An 18,456-nucleotide genomic window follows, 5' to 3' on the forward strand; every position below is an offset into this window, starting at 1 on the left:
GAGTCTTTGGCTGCTGGAGTGGGGACTGGAGCATAGTACTCGTTTCCCAAGATCTGCCTCCCGGTTTCAGTAAAATCACCCAGGACTCTGAGCGAGGAGACAGGGTGGCGTGGCAGAAAGCCAGCCTGTCGGAGCCACAGTCCAGCCAGCAGGTGGGGTCAGCCTGGGTGGGTTCTGCTCCCTGCCCCTAAAGAAGGGGCTGGAGGAGTTCCCATTGTGGCTCGGTGGGTTAAGAGCCCGACACAGTGTCTGTGAGGGTGGGGGTTCAGTCCCTGGCCTCGCTCAGTGGGTTAAGGATCTGGCATTGCCATGAGCCATGGTGTAGGTCGCAGATGCAGCTTGGATCCAGCGCTGCTGTGGCTCTGGTGTAGGCCGGCAGCTGTAGCTCTGATTCGACCTCTAGCCTGGGAACCTCCATGTGCCGTAGGTGTGGCCCTGAAAGGACAAAGATCAAAGGAAGGGGCCAAAGGGGCTGGAACTTTCCATATCTCCATTTGTCTCTGGGCCTCGTGTCCGTCTGTCCACCGGTCTCTGGTTCTCGGCTGCTGCTCTTGCTTTGTGCTTGAGGTCTGTCCCTGGGGGGGCACCATCCCGACAGTGCCTCCCGCCAGCCGGGCGTGGACTCTGTGGCTCGGGTCTGCCCTGCGGCATCCTGGCCCTTCCCGTAGGTGACTGTCAGGTGGGCTCAGGTGTCTGAGTGCCCCAGCAGGCTTGGGAGGGCCGGTCTGGCTCTGCCTCCACTTGCCAAGGGGCCTGCGCTCCTCTTCGACGAAGTGGGGGCCCGGGGCCCCTCCCCTGGGCCGCCGTGCGGGGCATCGCGTTCCCCACAGCAGGCGTCCCGAGGGCTGTGACGCGTCTTTGTTCCTTTATTTCGAAATCAGGATGATGGCGGCTGGACGCCCATGATCTGGGCCACGGAGTACAAGCACGTGGACCTCGTGAAGCTGCTGCTGTCCAAGGGGTCCGACATCAACATCCGGGACAACGTGAGTCCGCCGGGCGGGACCCTCGGGCTGGCTGTGGGGGAGCGGGCCGGGCGGGACGCTCGGGCTGGCTGCGGCTCTGCCCTCGCCTCCAGCTGCCACCACGCGTCACCCTGACGCAGTTTCCCATGGTTGTTTTGCGTTGCCTCTTGCTGGGTGGGAACTGAGGGGAGAGGTGCCTGCGCCCTGCCTCTTGGGCGGCTCTGTGTCTTCAGAGGCGAATCTCGACGGTGATTGCATCACTGAGACCGTGTTTGTGAAGGGGCCTGTGGTCCCCGGCACAGCCCACACCTGGGGCAAGGCCAGAGGACTCGCCAGTCCCCTGGGACTAGCCCTCGGCCTGGGTCTCAGCCAGGACCTGGCAAGTCTGATGAACTTGAGGGGTCTCTCGGGAGGTCCTCAGGAACCCAGAGGAAGAGGGAGGGGGTGCAGGAGCTCCTGTGCTGCCCCCAGGCAGAGGGAGGGGCTTCCAGGACACAGACAGGCTCTGGCGCATGGAGCCCTGTCCTTTACGGGCTTGCTGCAGGCGAGGCGCCTCTCCCCAGACGGCTACACAGACAACAGGAGGGGCCCGGGCGCCTGGCCCTTCGGCCTCTGAGCCCTGCCGGCCCCTTTGAAGGCGGGAGGCCCGTGGCTGGCGGCTCCTCGAGATGCTCAGCGCCAGGACCGTGCCCACCAGAGTCCAGGGGCGTCGCTGCCGCTCACGGGGCTGGGCACTGGGGCTCCTGGAGGGCGAGGTCGCGGCCGGTGGCGCAGTCACGCTCTGCCGCACTCCTGGAGGAACGGGGTGGTTTGGAGCAGTGCCTGCCCAGGGCCTTGGCGGGAGGAGACCACGCGTGGGAGGGCAGTGCACGGCCTTGTGGCATCCAGCGACACCGGCTCGGATGCTGGTGGTTGAGACGCGTGTTTGTTGTCTACGTGATGAAGCAGCTTTGTTGTTTATGTTCACGGCCTCGTGGGTACAATTGGCAGACTGTGCCGATTAAAGCACACAGTTAGGTAAACTTTAACCCAGCCACCGCCACACAGCCAGGATGAGCTGACTTCACTGACTCTCAGGTTTCCTCCTGCCCCTCCTAACCAGCCTGCCTTAACCGGGCGTAACCAGACACCCTGTAGCTGGACGTCACCAGCCCCCTAATGGGATTCAAGCCGGCAGCTGGCTTTCTGTCCGCAGCTGGCTTTCTGTCTGCGAGGACCTCTCTGAGCCCCGGGGTCAGCCTCCCTCCCTTTCTGTCGCGCGGCTTGTGCCCGTGGACCACAGCTGGCTTCCTTGGTGCCGGAGCCGCCGCCGCGCCATGTCCCTGGCGTGGGAGGCTTTGGCTCCTGCTGGTTCTCCCGGCCCTGAGGGGCCGGGCCTTCCTTCGGTGAAGGACCCCCCAGGCCTCTTGCCCGGTGTTGCTGGCCTGTGGAGGGCAGAGAGGCGTGTGTTCGCAGGTGATGTCTCGGCAGCCCAACCGCCGTCTCATGGGCCTCATGTCACCGAAGCCCAGCTTATCCGTGGTTCCCTGCGCAGCTCGTGCTTTGTTGCCTTAGTTCAGGGATCATTGCCAAAGCCACGTTCCCCAAGATCGCCTGGTGTCTGCCGCGGTCTGAGGCCCATGGTGGGGGCCGGGCTCCCCGGGTGTGCGGAGCTCCTGGTGGCTCTGGACCCAGAGCTGCCTCTTTCCCGGGTGGGTGTCGCCCCGCCACGCTCGGGGGCCGAGGGTGGCCCAGGCTCCCAGCTGGGATGGTCCCGCTCCTGCTCTGTCCCATCAGCGCAGCCCTATGACCGGCGGGAGTCCCGGCGCGGCTGCTGCCGGCCCCTCGCCAGCCGTGCGCGGCTCCTCTCGCTCGGGTCACCCGCTGCCGCACGTTCGCGTCGACAGCAGGGCTTTTGGAAATGCCCGCTGTCCCCGCCGTTGCTCTTGGTCACCTGCTCAGGGCTGCCTGTCCGCAGCCACTTCCTTTGGCGCCAGGGACGCCCGAGGACGTCTCCTGCTGGGCGGGGCGCTTGTGACGGAGCCCTTCAGCCACTGAACGCCTGCGACTTCCTTGCTCTCCTTCCATCTCTTGTTCCCCAGCTGCCCCCCTCGGCCTATGGACGTTCCCAGGCCAGGGATCGAGTCTGAGCCGGAGCCGTGACCTGTGTGCTGCGGCAGCGCCAGGTCCTTAACCCCCTGTGCCACAGCGGAACTCTCCATGCGCGATGTCATGCCGGGTGTGGCATTCTCGCAGACGGTTTCACGTGTCTGTGCCTTAAACACACGCACCGTGTTCCCGGTGAGTCTTGGTGGCCCGTCTGTTTCTCCCTATGTCCCCCCGGCACCGGGGCACCACGCTTTGACTCTGTGCTGCCTGGTGCTGGGTGTGGGGCCTTCAGAGCCCCTGGGGCCCGAGGGTTTGGGGTTTTCATCCGATGGGAACCTCCCGGACGGCCCGCTTCTGCGTGTACCAGGAGGCGTGAGGCTGCTCGTGCTCACTGCAGCGTCCTTCTCTCGAGACGGTTGTTTTACCCTGGACTTCCACGTGGCTGCTTTCCTGCTCTGTCTTGAAGCACCTGATCTCCGTCGCGGTGTCTGTTCCACTGTGACGTCCATCCAGCTCCACCTCGGGCATCGGGTTTCTTAGTCTTTCCTGAAACACGTCTGTTCTGAACGGTTCTTCCAGCTGCTTTGATGCCCCGTACTCTGGTCTGACCCATGTTGGTTCGGGGCTTGGTTGGTTGGTTGGTTTGGCTCCTTGCCATGTGCCCTGTTTCCTGTGTCTGCATGTCTGGAACCTCACGTTGGACACGCGGTGTTCTGGATTTACCTTGTTGGGGATTTCTGCGTTCCTGGAACCGTCTTGAGCCTTGCCCTGGGGGGCAGCGGTGCTAGGAGATGGTCTGACGGTTTGGGGTTTTGCTGTCCAGGTTTGTTAGGTTTTCTAAGCAGGCCCCAGCCTGAGGCGGGCCGTCCCTTCGGGGAGGGCCAGCCCTGGGCCCTGTATGCCTAACCTCAGGCTGTGTCCTCCTGGAGGTTGGGGGTTGGGACAGACAGCCCTCCAGAGGCCTCGTTCCTGGCCCCGCACTCTGCCCTGCAGCCCGGCCTCCTCCTGGTCTGCAGCTCTCGGGACAGCAGGCAAGTGGCCACAGGCCCCTGCTCCTCTCCCCTGGCTATAGCTGGTCCTTGTTTGATGTCCAGTTCCTGCAAACTGTCACTTCACATGTTCTGACTATTTTGTCCTGCTCTTTGGTTCTTTCCAGTGGGAGGGCAAAGCCAGCACGGTCCCTCTTGCCCTGTCTTTGCTGGAGGCCCCATCAGACTCGCAGGCCTGTCGTACTGTAGTGGGGGCGTCTGGAGAGGCTGGGAAACGGCACAGCCTCCAACTGGGAAGGTCTCACAACCTAATTCTGGTGATAAAGTCACAGATCACTCTGATGAAGGAAGGGGGCTGCGTCTCGTGCAGGAGCTCACAGGTCGCAGATGGTGGAAACTGGAAGACAGAGAGCTCCTGAGACTTAGGTCCAGGGCTGGGCCCAGACGAGCCATGCTTTTCAGGAGACACTGGGGCTGACGACGGGGAAGCAGAGAGGGTGTTGAGGTGACACAGGCCACGCAGCCCCTGCCTCGCCTCCGGCTTTCCTGAGGCTCGTTGAGCTGGCGGCGTGGGGTGGCAGCTCAGGGATGTGCTGGGCCCCTGGGCCCTCAGAGGGGTGGGTCCTGAGGCCAGCTGAGCAGGGGGTGTGGCGCCGGACGCCCCGGTGGGCTGGGTCCTGGTGGCTCCTGAGCTGCTGGCTGCATGGGCCCTGCAGACAGAACAGGAGGCAGCCCCACCTCTGAGACTAATTCAGCAAAACTACCAGCGCGTTGGCTGGTTATGCTCCCTGAAGGAGGGAAGTGGGGCCTGTCCCTGGGGGAGGTGTGGGCGTGGCTGTCCTTGTCACTGCTGTCCCCAGTGCGGCCAGGTGCTGTTTCACCTTGGCTGGCCATCTGGCCAGGCCGGACACTGTCCTGTTTAAGTTGTTTTGTATTTTCCGATCCTTTGCATGTTTATTTCTTCAAAATTGTAGTTGGTGATAAATCATATTTTACACGACACAAATGTTTGTCTATCTTTAATCAAAATGTTTTTTCAGATCTTATATGAGTATTACCCTGTACTGTGACTGTAACTCTATAATAAACTGAATATAATTTTAAAATAGGGAAGTTCCTGTTGTGGCTCAGCAGTAAGGAACCCGATTAGCATCCTTGAGGATGAGAGTTCGATCCCTGGCCTTGCTCAGTGGGTTGGGGATCTGGCGTTGCCCTGAGCTGTGGTGTAGGTTGCAGATGTGGCTTGGATCCCAAGTTGCTGTGGCTGTGGGGCAGGCTGGCAGCTGCAGCTCCGATTGGACCCCCGGCCTGGGAACTTCCCTACGCTGCAGGTGCAGCCCTAAAAAGACAGAAGAAGAAAGAAAACTGATGAACTACCTGCAGACGTTTCGTGTGCAGGTGGCGACGTTCTCATCTGTCTTTAACACGTCTGGTCTCTGATCAAACCCTCTATCGCGCCCTCACCCGCGTGTCTCCTGAGCAGGAGGAGAACATCTGCCTGCACTGGGCCGCCTTCTCGGGCTGCGTGGATATTGCCGAGATCCTGCTGGCCGCTCGGTGCGACCTCCACGCGGTGAACATCCACGGAGACTCGCCCCTACACATCGCCGCCAGGGAGGACCGCTACGCCTGTGTCGTGTGAGTGGCCGTGGGCGTGGAAACCCCACACACATTCTGAATGTGGAGGGGGAGGTCCTGTCTCGGATCAGCGGAGACGAATCTGACCAGCATCCATGAGGATGCGGGTTCAATCCCTGGGCTCGCTCAGTGGGTTAAGGATCTGGTGTTGCCGTGAGCTGCGGTGTCGGTCACGGATGCAGCTCAGATCCCCGTGTTGTGGCTCTGGCGTAGGCCGGTGGCTCCAATTCGATCCCTAGCCTGGACCCTCTCCATGCCACAGATGCGGCCCTAAAAAGCAAAAAAAAAAAAAATTGAATGTAGAGAGGACCCCATTCCTAACCCGAACCCTTCTGCTGGGGCGGGGCCGCCTGCGTGGACCCACAGCGGGGGGCGGAGGGGGCAACAAGAGGGGCTGGCAGCAGTTCAGACGCGCCCAGAACCCCGGCCGTGAGCCCCTCCCGTGGAAGCCCAGGGAGGTGCGGCCCCGTTCTCATCATGGGTGGGGGCGTGCTGGGGACGGGACCTCCGGTGACCGCGCCTCACTGGGAGACCCTGGTGGTGGAGGGTGGCAGGGACCCCAGCCCCAGTGTCTGGGCCCGCCTTGGGTCAGGCCCCGCGATCGCCTGCCCGGCGCTGAGCAAGCGCACGGCTGGCCGGTGTGGCTGCCCTCTCATCCTGAGGGTGCCTTGAACAGAAAAGCCAAGAAAAATGGAACACGTGGCCCTCCTGCCCAGGAAACACGGCCTTGGCGGCGAACATGTGACGCAGCCTGTCCCTGTCCTTGGGACGTGGGAGCCTCGGCCCCTCTTGGCTCAGCTCCACGGCGGGTGGTGGTGCCTCCCTGCTTGCACCGTGGCCACTGCGTGAACCCCATCCTGGGGTCCTTCGTCGAGGCCTGAGTGTCCGTGGGCCTGTCCTCTCCAGCCTCTTCCTGTCCCGGGACTCCGACGTCACCCTGAAGAACAAGGAGGGGGAGACGCCCCTGCAGTGCGCCAGCCTCAACTCGCAGGTGTGGAGCGCCCTGCAGGTGAGCCAGGCGCTGCGCGACGCGGCCCCCGACAGGCCCGCCCCGGTGGAGAGGACGATGAGCAGGTGCGGAGCGCCGCGTGCAGGGCCGGCCCGGCAGGGGCTCTGGGGGCCAGCGCCGAAGCCGCTCTGGAGCCGTAGGGCCTCGGCCCCCAGCCGCCGCCGGGCCGGGGTGAGGGCAGCGGTGGCGCAAGGCGCCAGGAGAGCTGACGCCCGTTTTCCGGGGCAGAGACATCGCCCGGGGCTACGAGCGAGCCCCCATCCCTTGCGTCAACGCCGTGGACGACGAGCCGTGCCCCAGCAACTACAAGTACGTGGCTCAGAACTGCGTGACGTCCCCCATGGCCATCGACAGGAACATCACCCACCTGCAGGTCAGCGGGGCCGGGGCTCGCGCCCGAGGCTCGGGAGGCGGCCGAGGCCCTTCCAGAACACGGGTCCGGGGCCTGGATCGGGGCCGCGGCCCCGGAGCCAGCTGCACTGTGGGGAGGGTCCCCGATCTGCCCGGGTTGCAGTCCCAGGTTCCTCGGGGCGGCCAGTGGCTCCACCCCGCCATTCCCGCCAGCTCCCTGCTCTACAGGGCAGTGCCCGCCCCGCCCCACAGTCCTGCCCGCGAGTACCCGGGGCCTCTGCCCGAGCCATCTCTCCTGCCCCCACCCTCTTTCCTGAGAGCCCCCCCACCCACGTCCTTGGGAGTTGGGGGGGACTGCTGGGGCGGCTCTGGTTAGGACTTTGGGAGTTGTCACTGGGGCCACCCCCCCCGCCCCGTGACCCCATGTGCTCTCCCCACAGTACTGCGTCTGTGTGGACGACTGCTCCTCCAGCAACTGCATGTGCGGCCAGCTCAGCATGCGCTGCTGGTATGACAAGGTGAGCCTGCCCGCCCCGCCGGGCTCTACGCCTGGGACCGGCCAGGGCCAGCTTTGGAGGGGGTGCGGGTGAGCCGGGCGTGGAAGCCCGCTGGGGAGGGGTGACAGAGGGCAAGGGCCTGGGGACGGGACCAGAAGTTCCTGACCAGAGAGCAGAGGTGGCTGTCCCTGAGTCTGGTCTGGACGCAGCAGAGGAGCTGAGAAGGCCTCCCAAGGCCAGTCTCTGAGACGGGAGCCCTGCACAGCTTTGGTTTGGGTGCTCAGAGGTCATCATTGGGGCAGGAACCCCTGTCCTGGGTGGAGAGAAGACAGGCTACAGGTAGTTCTTTCCAGGGTCAACGTTCAGGTGTCCTGGGGGTGCTGGCAGGGTTCACGTCTCCTGTGGCATCTTGTGAAGTGGGGCCGTGCTGAGTGGGGCAAGTTCTGACTGTTGAGAGCAGCCTCTGAAGCTGCCAGGGCCTCAGACTCAGCCTGTACAGCGTGGGCTTCCCCCGACGGCTTTGCTGTGCCGGGGGTCCGGACAGAAGAGCAGGTGGCTGTTCCCACCAGAGCCAGGGGGCGTGGCCAGGTGGTCCAGGCTGGAAGCAGAGGGGCCCATGAGCGGGCGGCCTCGGTGAGGCTGAGAGGGTGTGAGGGGCAGGGAGGGGCAGAGGGTGGACAGAGACTGGCTACAGTTGGGGCCGAGGGAGCTGTGTGGACTCCTGGGGGGGGGGGGGGGGAAGCGTCCTGTGGCCTTGGAAGCGTGAGACCTGGCTTGCTCTCTCATCCCCGGTATGGCCTAAACCAGCCACTGCGGTTGCCACCAGCGTGGTCGTTTGCAGAAGTGTCTTGGTCGCCGTCTACTGGGCGGGGCACTGAGCATGGGCAGGGCCCTCACTGTGCCTCTGTCCCCAGGACGGCCGCCTCTTGCCTGAGTTCAACATGGCAGAGCCGCCTTTGCTCTTCGAGTGCAACCACGCCTGCTCCTGCTGGCGGAACTGCCGGAACCGCGTCGTGCAGAACGGCCTCAGGTGAGGGGCGGGGTGCTGTCCCCAAAGAGGCTCACTGTGGGGGGGGGGGTGTCTGTCTCTGTTGCTGTGTCTTTGCACGTGTCCGTATGTCTGCGTCGGTGTTTCTTTGTGTGTGCCTGTGTGTCTGCGTGTGTCTCTATGTGTGTATGTGTCTGTGTCTGCGTGTATGTCTCTCTGTGTGTGTTGGTGTCTTTGTATCTGTCTGTGTGTGTGTGCCTGTATGTCTGCGTGTGTCTCTGTGTGTGTCTCTGTGTCTGCAAGTCACACGCGGGGCTCTCTGGATGCTCCAAGATGGCCTCAGGAGCAGAAGCTCTGCTTCCAGCCACTCAGGTTTGGGTTTAGGATGGGCGTGCGGAAGGCAGGAAACAGGCCTGCTGAGAGCTGCCCGTGTGCAGGCGGCCGCTGCAGGGTCAGCATGAGGCTGGCCCCTTTCTGGTGCCCATGTGGTCTCACATCTTTGTGTTCGGAGTCGCGCAGGGGTGCTGTGGCGGCTCTGCCATCCTGTCCCTTGGGCGCTTGGTCCTCCGACCGCCAAGCCAGAGCCTGGGGTTTGGTTGTGGTCCTTTGCCTCCGTGAACAGGCTTGAGGATTGGAAAATAGAAGGTTATGCGGGAGAACTTCCACTGGACACGAGTTTAGCTGAACACTAATTGCATAGCATTTTGGTAGCCATTAGCGTCAGCAATCTTTAATCTTTTCTTTCTTTTCTTTTCTTTTCTTTTTTTTTTTTTTGTCTTTTTAGGGCCACACCTGCGGCATCTGGAAGTTGCCCGGCTAGGGGTTGAATTGGAGTTGTAGCTGCCGGCCTGCGCCATGGCCACAGCAACCAGAGATGTGGGCCACATCTTGTGACCTGCACCACAGCTCACAGCAATGCCGGATCCTTAACCCACTGAGCGAGGCCAGGGATCAAACCCGCATCCTCATAGATACTAGTTGGATTCCTAATCTGCTGAGCCATGATGGGGGCTCCCCAGCTCAGTGCTCTTCCAGCTCGCACTCTGCCCTGGTCTGTAGCAGGAGGTCCTTTGGGTGAGGACAGGTGTGCCCGCCTCTCCCAAGGGCCTCTGCACACCCAATGCAGGCGGATGCCTGGCTCTCGGGGCCTGGGAGGCCCCCAGTGGCCAGGTCTGCCCTGTGGTTGGGTGCCCACCTGTCTGTCGCTAGCGCCTCGGGTTCTCATCGCAGCCCCGTGGCTGGGCTCAGTCTTGTCCCTGTGTTAGAGAGGAGCAGCCCGCGAGGCGAGAGGCCCAGGGGCCGCGTTCTAGACGCCGGCTCTCAGGCCGGCTTCTGAGATCCCCTGGACCGGAGGGCCTGAAAGACGCTGTGAGCCCTGCCTTGGCGTGGGGGATGGGGTGGGGTGGCGGTGCTATGGGCGTCACCGCCCCGTTGCACGCAAATTGTCAGGCATCTCCAGGCACAGAAGCCGTCGTTTCTGTCCCGTTCACTCCTGCCACTGGCGAGCCGGTGTGCGAGCTGGCCATGGGGGCCCTGGCCAGAGCGGCTGACCTGTTTTCCAGGACGAGGCTGCAGCTCTACCGGACACAGAACATGGGCTGGGGCGTGCGGTCCCTGCAGGACATCCCCCTGGGCACCTTCGTTTGCGAGTAAGTGACCCCGGCCACCGCCACCGCCAGGAGGGTGGGTGCCCTGCGGTGTGGGGCCCCCAGACCCCTCGGGGCGGCTGCCCAGACCTGGCCCTGCGGCTCCCCCGCCCACTTGGGCTTTTCTCCCTGCACTTTGGCACTGGCGCCTGGTCACTTGAGGAGGTCGGCAGCGGAGGTCCCCGGTAGCGCAGTGGGTTAATGGTCCGGCATTGTCAGCGCCGGGACTGGGGCCGCTGCTGGGGCTCGGGTGGGATCCCCAGCCCCAGAACTCCAGCATATGCCGCAGGCACAGCCGAGAAAGATCCGTCCGCGCTTCGGGATGGTCAGGGCGGGTGGTTTTGGATTCCTGGTGAGATGGGGGGGCTTCTGTGTCATCATCTTCAGGAATCCCGAGTAAGTCCCAGCTCAGTCACAGGCAGGACTCGCCAGTGTCCAGGGACGGTGGGGGCCCCTTGTCTGAGTCCAGGCCGCCACGCAGCCTGCCCGTTCTCGTCACAGGTACGTCGGGGAGCTCATCTCTGACTCCGAGGCTGACGTGCGGGAGGAGGATTCCTACCTCTTTGATCTGGACAACAAGGTACGTGTCTTGAGGGGTTGGGCGCAGAGCAGAAGGGGCCGGAGGGGAGGCGGCCCTGGGCTGGCGAGGGGGTGGGCCGGCCGGCACTGGCCTTGCCGGTAGCCCAGAGGGCGCCTGCAGTTGGGGCCCTGAGCCCGGAGGTCCTGAGCTCGCCCCGCGAACCTCACGTGGGAGTCGCGGCCTGGGACATGTCGCTGCGGCCCGCCCCGCACCCTCTCTGTGTGGGTTAGGCTGCCGGAGGGCCCGGGGTCTCCGGGGCGGGTGGGGCTCACGCCTTCCATCCGCATCCCCGGCCTCCGCCGCTCCTGGGCCCTGGTTTCCAGGGCGGGTTCGGAGCCCGCCACACGCTCGGCTCCTTCCTGCTCCCTCCGCCTGGTTGCCAGGGCTGCTCCTTGTTCATATCTTGTGAAGAACTTCCTAGAACTTCCAGGCACTGCTCGTGGGAGGGAAACGAAGGTGGAGGTGGGGCCGAGGGACCCTGTCCCCCCCTCCGTCTCGGGGCCAGGCGCTCACCTCCCCCCAGCGCCCGGCTCGGTGTCCCCCGGGCTCCGCCCCGCCCTGCAGCCCCTTGGAGGGAGGGGGGTGCATTTGGGAGACGCCTGTTTACCTGAAGAGGAGCTTGTGCCCTGGGGGCCCGCAGCCGGGGGCCCCTCCACCCCGGGCTCGGGCTCGCAGCCAGGCCTTCCCTGCCGGTGTCGCCCCTGCGCGCCCGGGCGCATGCGCAGCTGTGCCCCGCGCGGGCCCCTGCGCCCCCATCTGCCGAGCGGTTGGCCTGCGACTGGTTTGCAGCAGCTCTTCCGCGTTCTGGGTAAAGGCTCTTTAGCGACGGGTGCGTCTTTCAGGTGTCTTTCTCCCAGTCTTTCTCTATATGCTTGTGAGCTAATAGCATCCCAAGTAGGTTCTTTAAAACCCGGGTCATAAACACGTACAGCTGTATCGTCTCCCAGAAGGTATCCTTTGCTTTCTTGCTGAAGGAGTCAAGCTTATTTTTTCCCCATGCCGACACCTGCTTCACAGAGCACCATTTGTTGAAAAGATTGTCGAGTTCCCCCTGTGGTGCAGTGGGCTAAAGATCCGGTGTTGCTGCAGCTGTGGCGCAGGTCTCGGCTGTGGCTCAGATTCGATCCCTGGCCAGGGAACTTCCATGTGCCCTGGGCGCCGCCAAGAAAAGACAAGACTGTCCTCCCTCCACCCTCAGCAGCGCCGATTTCATCGTCCGTCAGGCATCCAGAGAGCCTGGGCTTCCCCCCGTGCCCACTGTCCCAGGCAGGCTGCAGGGTGTTAATCAGCCCAGCACGTGTCCTCTTACCGAGGCGGGGGAGGGGGTGTCTTGGGCGTGTCTGCTCTGCTTGGTCTCTTGAAGTTTATGTATGTAAGCTTTGAAATGAGCTTGACAAGTACCACGGAACTCTAGTGGGGATTCAGTGAGCATAGTATTGGGCCTGTGAGTTAGATCAGGGTCGGGGCAGAGGTCAGTGACCAGTGGAGGTGGTTCGGACCTAGCATTGAGCCGTGGACCTGCTTGGGATCAGACGTGGAGTGTGAACTGGATTGGATCGCTGAGGTCCCCACCAGCTTCCTAGTTCATGGACGTGGTATATACCCTTTCTCTTGTTGGTCATCTTCAATCAGTGCCAGTGATGTTTCCCCCGTGGTGTGACTTGTGTCTTTTGTTGTTGTTTGTCTTTTTAGGGCTGCACCGAGGCATATGGAAGATCCCAGGCTAGGGGTTGAATTGGAGCTGCGGCTGCTGGCCTGCACCACAGCTCATGGCAACGCCAGATTCTTACCCTCCTGAGACTGAACCTGCATCCTCACGCATCCTCGTTGGGTTTATTAACCACTGAGCCACGAAGGGAACTCTTATATTTTGTTGTTTTTGACAACAGGTCTTGATATATTTTTATTTTGGGGTCACTTCATCGCTGTTGACTCACATCCGATAAACTTTTAAGTGTCTGGTTTTGTTTTTGACACACAGTCGCCCGTGTGATCACCAGCACCAGGGAGGCATGGAACCTTGATGTTGACCCCACAGCCTCTGTGCCCCACCATGGTCACCCCTACCCCAGTGGGCCCTGGGCACCTGTGCATCCGCAGGGGAGTTTCTCTGCCTGGCACTGTGACCCGCAGGCCTGCTGGCCGGCTGCTCCTTCCTGCTGGGAGCAGCAACCACAAAAGCCGTGCTGAGCCACGTGCGTGTCTCCACTCTAAGTGCCTGCTGTGCAGGTGAGACGTGGCCTCTGTGATGCAGAGTGTGCTTCTCTTGGGTAAACCTCTGGGTGGCGTTGCTGCCGTCCCCCCGTGTGCACTTAATAACCTTGGCAGAAACAGCTGCCAGCCTCGGACGAGGGCTCTCACCTGGGTGCTGATGCCCTGATGGCCGAGTGGCCTCCTTGCCCCTTCTTTTGTGAAGAAATCGCCAAAATCGACTGCCCGTGGTCCCGCTGGGCCACCTGTCAACTTGAGTGGCTCTAGCTCTCGGAGCCCGAGTGGTGTCCTCGTCAGGGGCCTCATGTTTCCTCAGCCTCTCCTTCCTCTTGTGCTCCTGACGTGCCTTTCCTAGAGCAGGGCCCTCTGGACTGCGCGGTGCTGCCTGTGTCGTCTTTGTCTGCTGCAAGGCTGCGCTGCTTTTCTCCTCTCTCTACAGAGTGCATATTTTAGCAGAATTCCATTCAGTCTGTGATCTGTTTTGAGCTCACTTTTACGTGTGGTTTAAGATAAGGCTTGAGGTTCACGGTTTTGTTTTTCCAATTCATGTATTGGGGGGTTTCTTTGGTAAGAATACTTCGGTTCTGGTCTCTTGGTGACTTTCAATCACGCAAAGCAGTTTTATTAGCTGTGGCTACCATGTTATCCATTCGATCCTCAGATATTTTTCATTTTATAAATTTACCATCCCTCTGTCCCACCCCCTGAAAACCACTATTCAACTCTATTTCTGTGAGAGTTTGCCCCCCCCCCCAAAAAAAAAGGAACGAAAAAAATCCACATACAGTATTCGTCTTTCTCTGGCTAATTCCCCTCAGCTGAGCCCCTGGGTGATCGTCCTGGCGGGATCTCCTTTGTCGACGGACAGTGCTGTGCCCCTCCCTGCTGAACCGCCACGTGACCCAGTCCTACGCACATGCACATTGCCGTGCTCGCGCTCTCCTCCGTCATGTCCTGTCACCGCAGATTGCATAGGGTCCCCAAGCTGTACACAGGACCTCGTTGCTCCTCCATTGTAAATGCAACAGTTTGCATCTACGGACCCCAGGCCCCCCGCCACCCCACCCTCCCCCGGCAACCGCAAGTCTGTTCCCCACGTCTGTGAGTCTCTTTCTGTCTTGTAGACAGTTTCACTTGTGCCATATTTTAGATTCCACATATAAGCGATATCATGTGGCTTTTCTTTCTCTTTCTGAAGTACCTCACTTCGTATGAGAATCTCTAGGTCCATCCATGTTGCTGCAAATGGCATTGTTTTGTTCTTTTTTATGTCCAAGTAATATTCCATTGTGTACCTGGACCACGTCTTCTTCGTCCATCATCTGTTGCTGGACTTTTAGGTTGTCTCCATGTCTTGGCTGTTGTGAATAGTGCTGCTGTGAACATAGGGGTGCATGTGCCTTTTGTCTGTTTTCTTTTTTCTTAGGGCTGCACCTGCAGCATATGGAAATTCCCAGCCTAGGGGTTGAATTGGAGCTGCAGCTGCTGGCCTGTGCCACAGCCATGGCAATGCCAGACCCAAGCCGCATCTGTGACCTACACTGTAACTTGTGGCAATGCCAGACCCAAGCCGCATCTGTGACCTACACTGTAACTTGTGGCAATGGCAGGATCTAAACCCACTGCAGTGGGGCCAGGGATTGAACCCACATCCTTATGGATGCTAGTTGGGCTTGTTACCGATGAGCCGTGATGGGAACTCTGCATGTGTCTTTTTGAATTTTAGCTTTGTCCAGATACACGCCCAGGAGTGGGATTGCTGGATCCTACGGTAACTCTCTTTTTAGTGTTTTGAGGAGCCTCCACACTGTTCTCCACAGTGGCTGCGCTGATTTACATTCCCACCAACAGCGCAGGAGGGCTGCCTTTTCCCCACATCCTCTCCAGCGTTTGCTCTTTGTCCTCTTGTTAACGATGGCCATCCTGACCCGTGTGAGGTGCTACCTCATGTAGTTTTGATTCGCGTTTCTCTAATAATCAGGGATGCTGAGCATTTTTTCGTGTGCCTGCTGGCCCTCCATGTCTTTTTTGGAGAAATGTCTGTTTAGGTCTTTTGCCCATTTTTCTTGTGTTTTGTCTTTTTTAGGGCTGCACCCGTGGCATATGGAGGTTCGCAGGCTAGGGGTCAAATCGGAGCTGTAGCTGCCGGCCTTCCCCACAGCCACAGCAACACCTGATCCGAGCCGCGTCTACAACCTACACCTCAGCTCACGACAACGCCGGATCTTAACCCACTGAGCGAGGCCAGGGATCCAACCCGCAACCTCAGGGCTCCTAGTCGGATTCGTTTCCACTGCGCCACGACGGGAGCCCCCACTTTCAGTTAGGTTGTTCGGCATCTTTTCACATAAGACCTGTTGGCGGTCTGTGTGTCTCCTTTGGAAAAATGTCTGTTCGATTCCCCCGCCCATTTAAAAAACTTTATTGTAGTTGATTTACATTGTTGTGTCAGTTTCTGCTGCACAGCGAAGCGGCTCGGTCGCTCGTCTGTACACGCGCTCTTGCTCGTGTTAGCTGTCACCGTGGTCCATCCCAAGGGATCAGACACAGTTCCCCGGGCTGGTGGGCGGGGCCTCATTGTTTTGTTCTGCGGCTGAGTTGGATGAGTTCTTTGCTTATTTGGGGTGTTAACCCCTTATCAGGTACGCAGTTGGCCTGTGTGTTCATTTTCGCCCTGTGAGTGGTTTTTTTCGCCCTGCAGAAGCCTTGGAGTTTGATGAAGTCCTACGTTATTTTTGTTTTTGGTGTCAAATCCAAAAAATCATGCGAGACCAATATCAAATGGCTTCACCCCTCTGTTTCCTTTTGGAAGGGTTGTGGTTCAGGTCTTCTGTTCAAGTCTCCAGTCCGTTTTGCTTTTCGTTCTGATGTAGGACGGGGTCAGTGCTCACTTCTGTGCGTGTGAAAGTAGCGTCTCTTCCGCACCTTTGAAAGGAGGTCTTTCTGGACTGGGTTTGCTCTTTTGACCTGTTTGCTGACCCAGAACCTGCATCGCTGTGTCCTGATTGTTGGCATCCCTCGGGACACGGCAGGTTCAGCTCCAGACACGGCGATGAAGCAAATATTGCGACGAGGCGCGTCACATGTTTTTCTGGTCCCGGTGCGTCTGGTCATGTGGACGCTAGACTCCTGGCTATTGTTTGTAAGAGCGCTGTCTTGGAAAACAATACAGATGCCTTAATTAAAAACAGAAGTAGTTTATTGCTGAGATGCTAGCCGTCACCCGCGCCTCCAGCAGGTAACACAGATCCCATAACCAGTATGATAGTGTTTGAAGTACTGAGAGTTATCAGAAAGAGACAGACAGGAAGCTGCAGGTGTTGCTGGGAAATGGTGCCCATGGATCTGCTTGCTGCCAGGTCACTGGGCACCTTCACGGTCTGCAGAGCTCAGTGAAGCCAGGTGCCCCGGTCCTGGATCCAGAGCAAGTCCGGAGACCAGGCAGCAGTGCGTCAGCCCGCTGTTTTCGAAACCGTGTTGGCCGCTCTGTGCCCTTTGCGTCCCCGTGCAGATCTTAGAGCCAGTGCGTCAGCACAGGAAGAGGCCGCAGGCTTCTGGGGAGGTCGCCTCCTAGCTCGGCTCAGTTTCGGGGTGTTGGTGTGTGGGCAGCTGGTGCCCAGGCCCCCGGGCTTGCTGGCTCCCAGGGTGCGGATCCCACGCACCCTAGCCTTTACTCCCACGCCTTTCCTGTGCTTTTGCTTCTGTAAACAGTCCTGCGTGTGTACCTTCTGACCATTTGTTGCTAGGATATGGAAGTAGTTGTTTTTTGTATATTGACCTTGCTCGGTTCACTTATTAATTCTAGCAGTTTTTTTTTTTTCAAATGGCTGCACCCTCGGCATATGGAGGTTTCCGGGCCAGGGATCGAATCCCAGCCTTAGCTGTGGCAACGCCAGATCCTTTAACCCACTGGCCCGAGCCAGGGATCGAATCTGGCTTCTGCAGTGACCCGAGCTGTGGCAGTCAAATTCTTAACCTGCCACACCATAGCAGGAACGGCTCTAGAAGGTTTTCGACGATTCTCTAGGGTCTTTTGTGTGCGTGCCTGTGCTGTGTGAGTAAAGCCGGGGCTCTGCGTGTCCTGTCTGCGCCGTGCTGCCCGCCCGGCCGGGGCTCTGTCCCTGGGAGGGCGCCCTTGCCGGGGGACTGCCTGCGTCGCATTCCTCCTCCCATCCCTGGGCGCGACCTGGGCCGCTGGCGTTTTGCAGGAACTTCTGGGGGCTCCTCCGTGTTGTTGTGGGCTCTGCTGGGTGGGTGCTGCCCCATCGTGGGGGCGCCCTGCTGTCTGCTCATCTGTAATGGGCGACGCGCTTGGGGCCGTTCTCAAGTGTTGGCGGTTCGTGCAGCTGCCGTGAAAGCTCTGGTGGCCGCGTCTTCATTCCCTGGGCTGCGTGGTGGTGACGCGCAGCTCCGTGGGAGGCCTTGTGGACAGGCCTGAGTGGACGTGGCCGTGTCATCAGCAGACGGTCCCCTCCCTCTGGGCCACCGTGTCATGGGCAGAGGACGCTTGAGGAACCCAGGCTCCCGTGGGGCGTGGTGCTCAGAGCTCTGTCCTTGGTCCACCAGGAGTTGCAGGGATCCACGCGGGGTTGTGCTCAGTGTCTTCTGTAGTCACGTGGCGAATAATCTGACTTCAGGGGCCGTCGTTGTCAACTGTCATCCCACGTCCCACTGACTGAGGTGTCTTGCTGCCTGTGGCGAGCCTGCACTCGTCCACGCGGCCCCCATGTGTCTCCAATGGCTTTGACGTCTGGCCCTGAGGAACCTGTGCACTGTGGGTCTGTTTTCCCTGCTTATTTTCTCTTTTTTATTGCTTTTTAGGGCCGCACCCGCGGCACATGGAGGTTCCCAGGCTAGGGGTCCCATCGGAGCTATAGCCGCCGGCCTTCACCACACCCACAGCCACACCAGATCTGAGCTGCGTCTGCGACTACACCACAGCTCACGGCAATGCCAGATCCTTAAGCCACTGTGCGAGGCCAGGGATCGAACCCACAACCTCATGGTTTCTTGTCAGGTTCATTTCCACTGTGCCACGGTGGGAACTGCTCCCTGCCTATTTCCCTTCTGCTTCCCTTGTCTCTTGTTCCTGATTCATTTTCGTTTGGGTTCTAAACCCCGCATTTGCGAACCTGCTTGAGGAGAGGCATCCAGGCTCAGGGTCCCTCCTCTGAGATCACCTAGGCCCTTGGCAGCAGTGAGGGTGGTTCGGGGCTGGGCTGTAGCCTCTGGCCTCTGATTCCAGCCTCACCTGGGGTACAGCCCTCAGGGCACCGCCCGCAGTCAGGAGGTCAGGCCCGTCCTCGCCCCCGCGGGCAGCTCGGGGGACTGCCCTGAGCTGGACCCCCTGGAGTCTTCCTGGAGCCTCCGCGCCTTCACGCAGACATTTTTTTGGTTTGCATTTCTTCTTGAAAGTCTGGTGGCGCTTTCCCGCCGTCCTCCGCAGCCCCGTCAGCTGTTGGGCTGCGACGCTGGCCCTGCACGCTCTTTGCCC

General features: G+C 60.4%; 1 protein-coding gene across 21 annotated transcripts in view; it reads left to right on the forward strand.

The window, feature by feature from the left end:
• EHMT1 (euchromatic histone lysine methyltransferase 1) overlaps window positions 1–18,456 on the forward strand; it is a 138,705-nt gene that overhangs the window by 117,795 nt on the left and 2,454 nt on the right. For all 21 annotated transcript variants that reach the window (XM_085002202.1, XM_085002216.1, XM_085002208.1 and 18 more), the window contains 8 exons: window positions 882–986; window positions 5,526–5,680; window positions 6,587–6,754; window positions 6,918–7,062; window positions 7,481–7,558; window positions 8,452–8,567; window positions 10,088–10,174; window positions 10,673–10,751. In XM_085002202.1, the coding sequence (XP_084858328.1) occupies window positions 882–986; window positions 5,526–5,680; window positions 6,587–6,754; window positions 6,918–7,062; window positions 7,481–7,558; window positions 8,452–8,567; window positions 10,088–10,174; window positions 10,673–10,751 (933 nt within the window). The remainder of the gene's footprint in view (window positions 1–881; window positions 987–5,525; window positions 5,681–6,586; window positions 6,755–6,917; window positions 7,063–7,480; window positions 7,559–8,451; window positions 8,568–10,087; window positions 10,175–10,672; window positions 10,752–18,456) is intronic.

This window comes from Sus scrofa, chromosome 1 (genome assembly GCF_054392235.1).
Source record: "Sus scrofa isolate SSC_HxYL_T2T_F1_AM1 chromosome 1, Sscrofa_HxYL_maternal_Yorkshire_Landrace_v2.0, whole genome shotgun sequence".
Lineage (NCBI taxonomy): Eukaryota > Metazoa > Chordata > Mammalia > Artiodactyla > Suidae > Sus > Sus scrofa.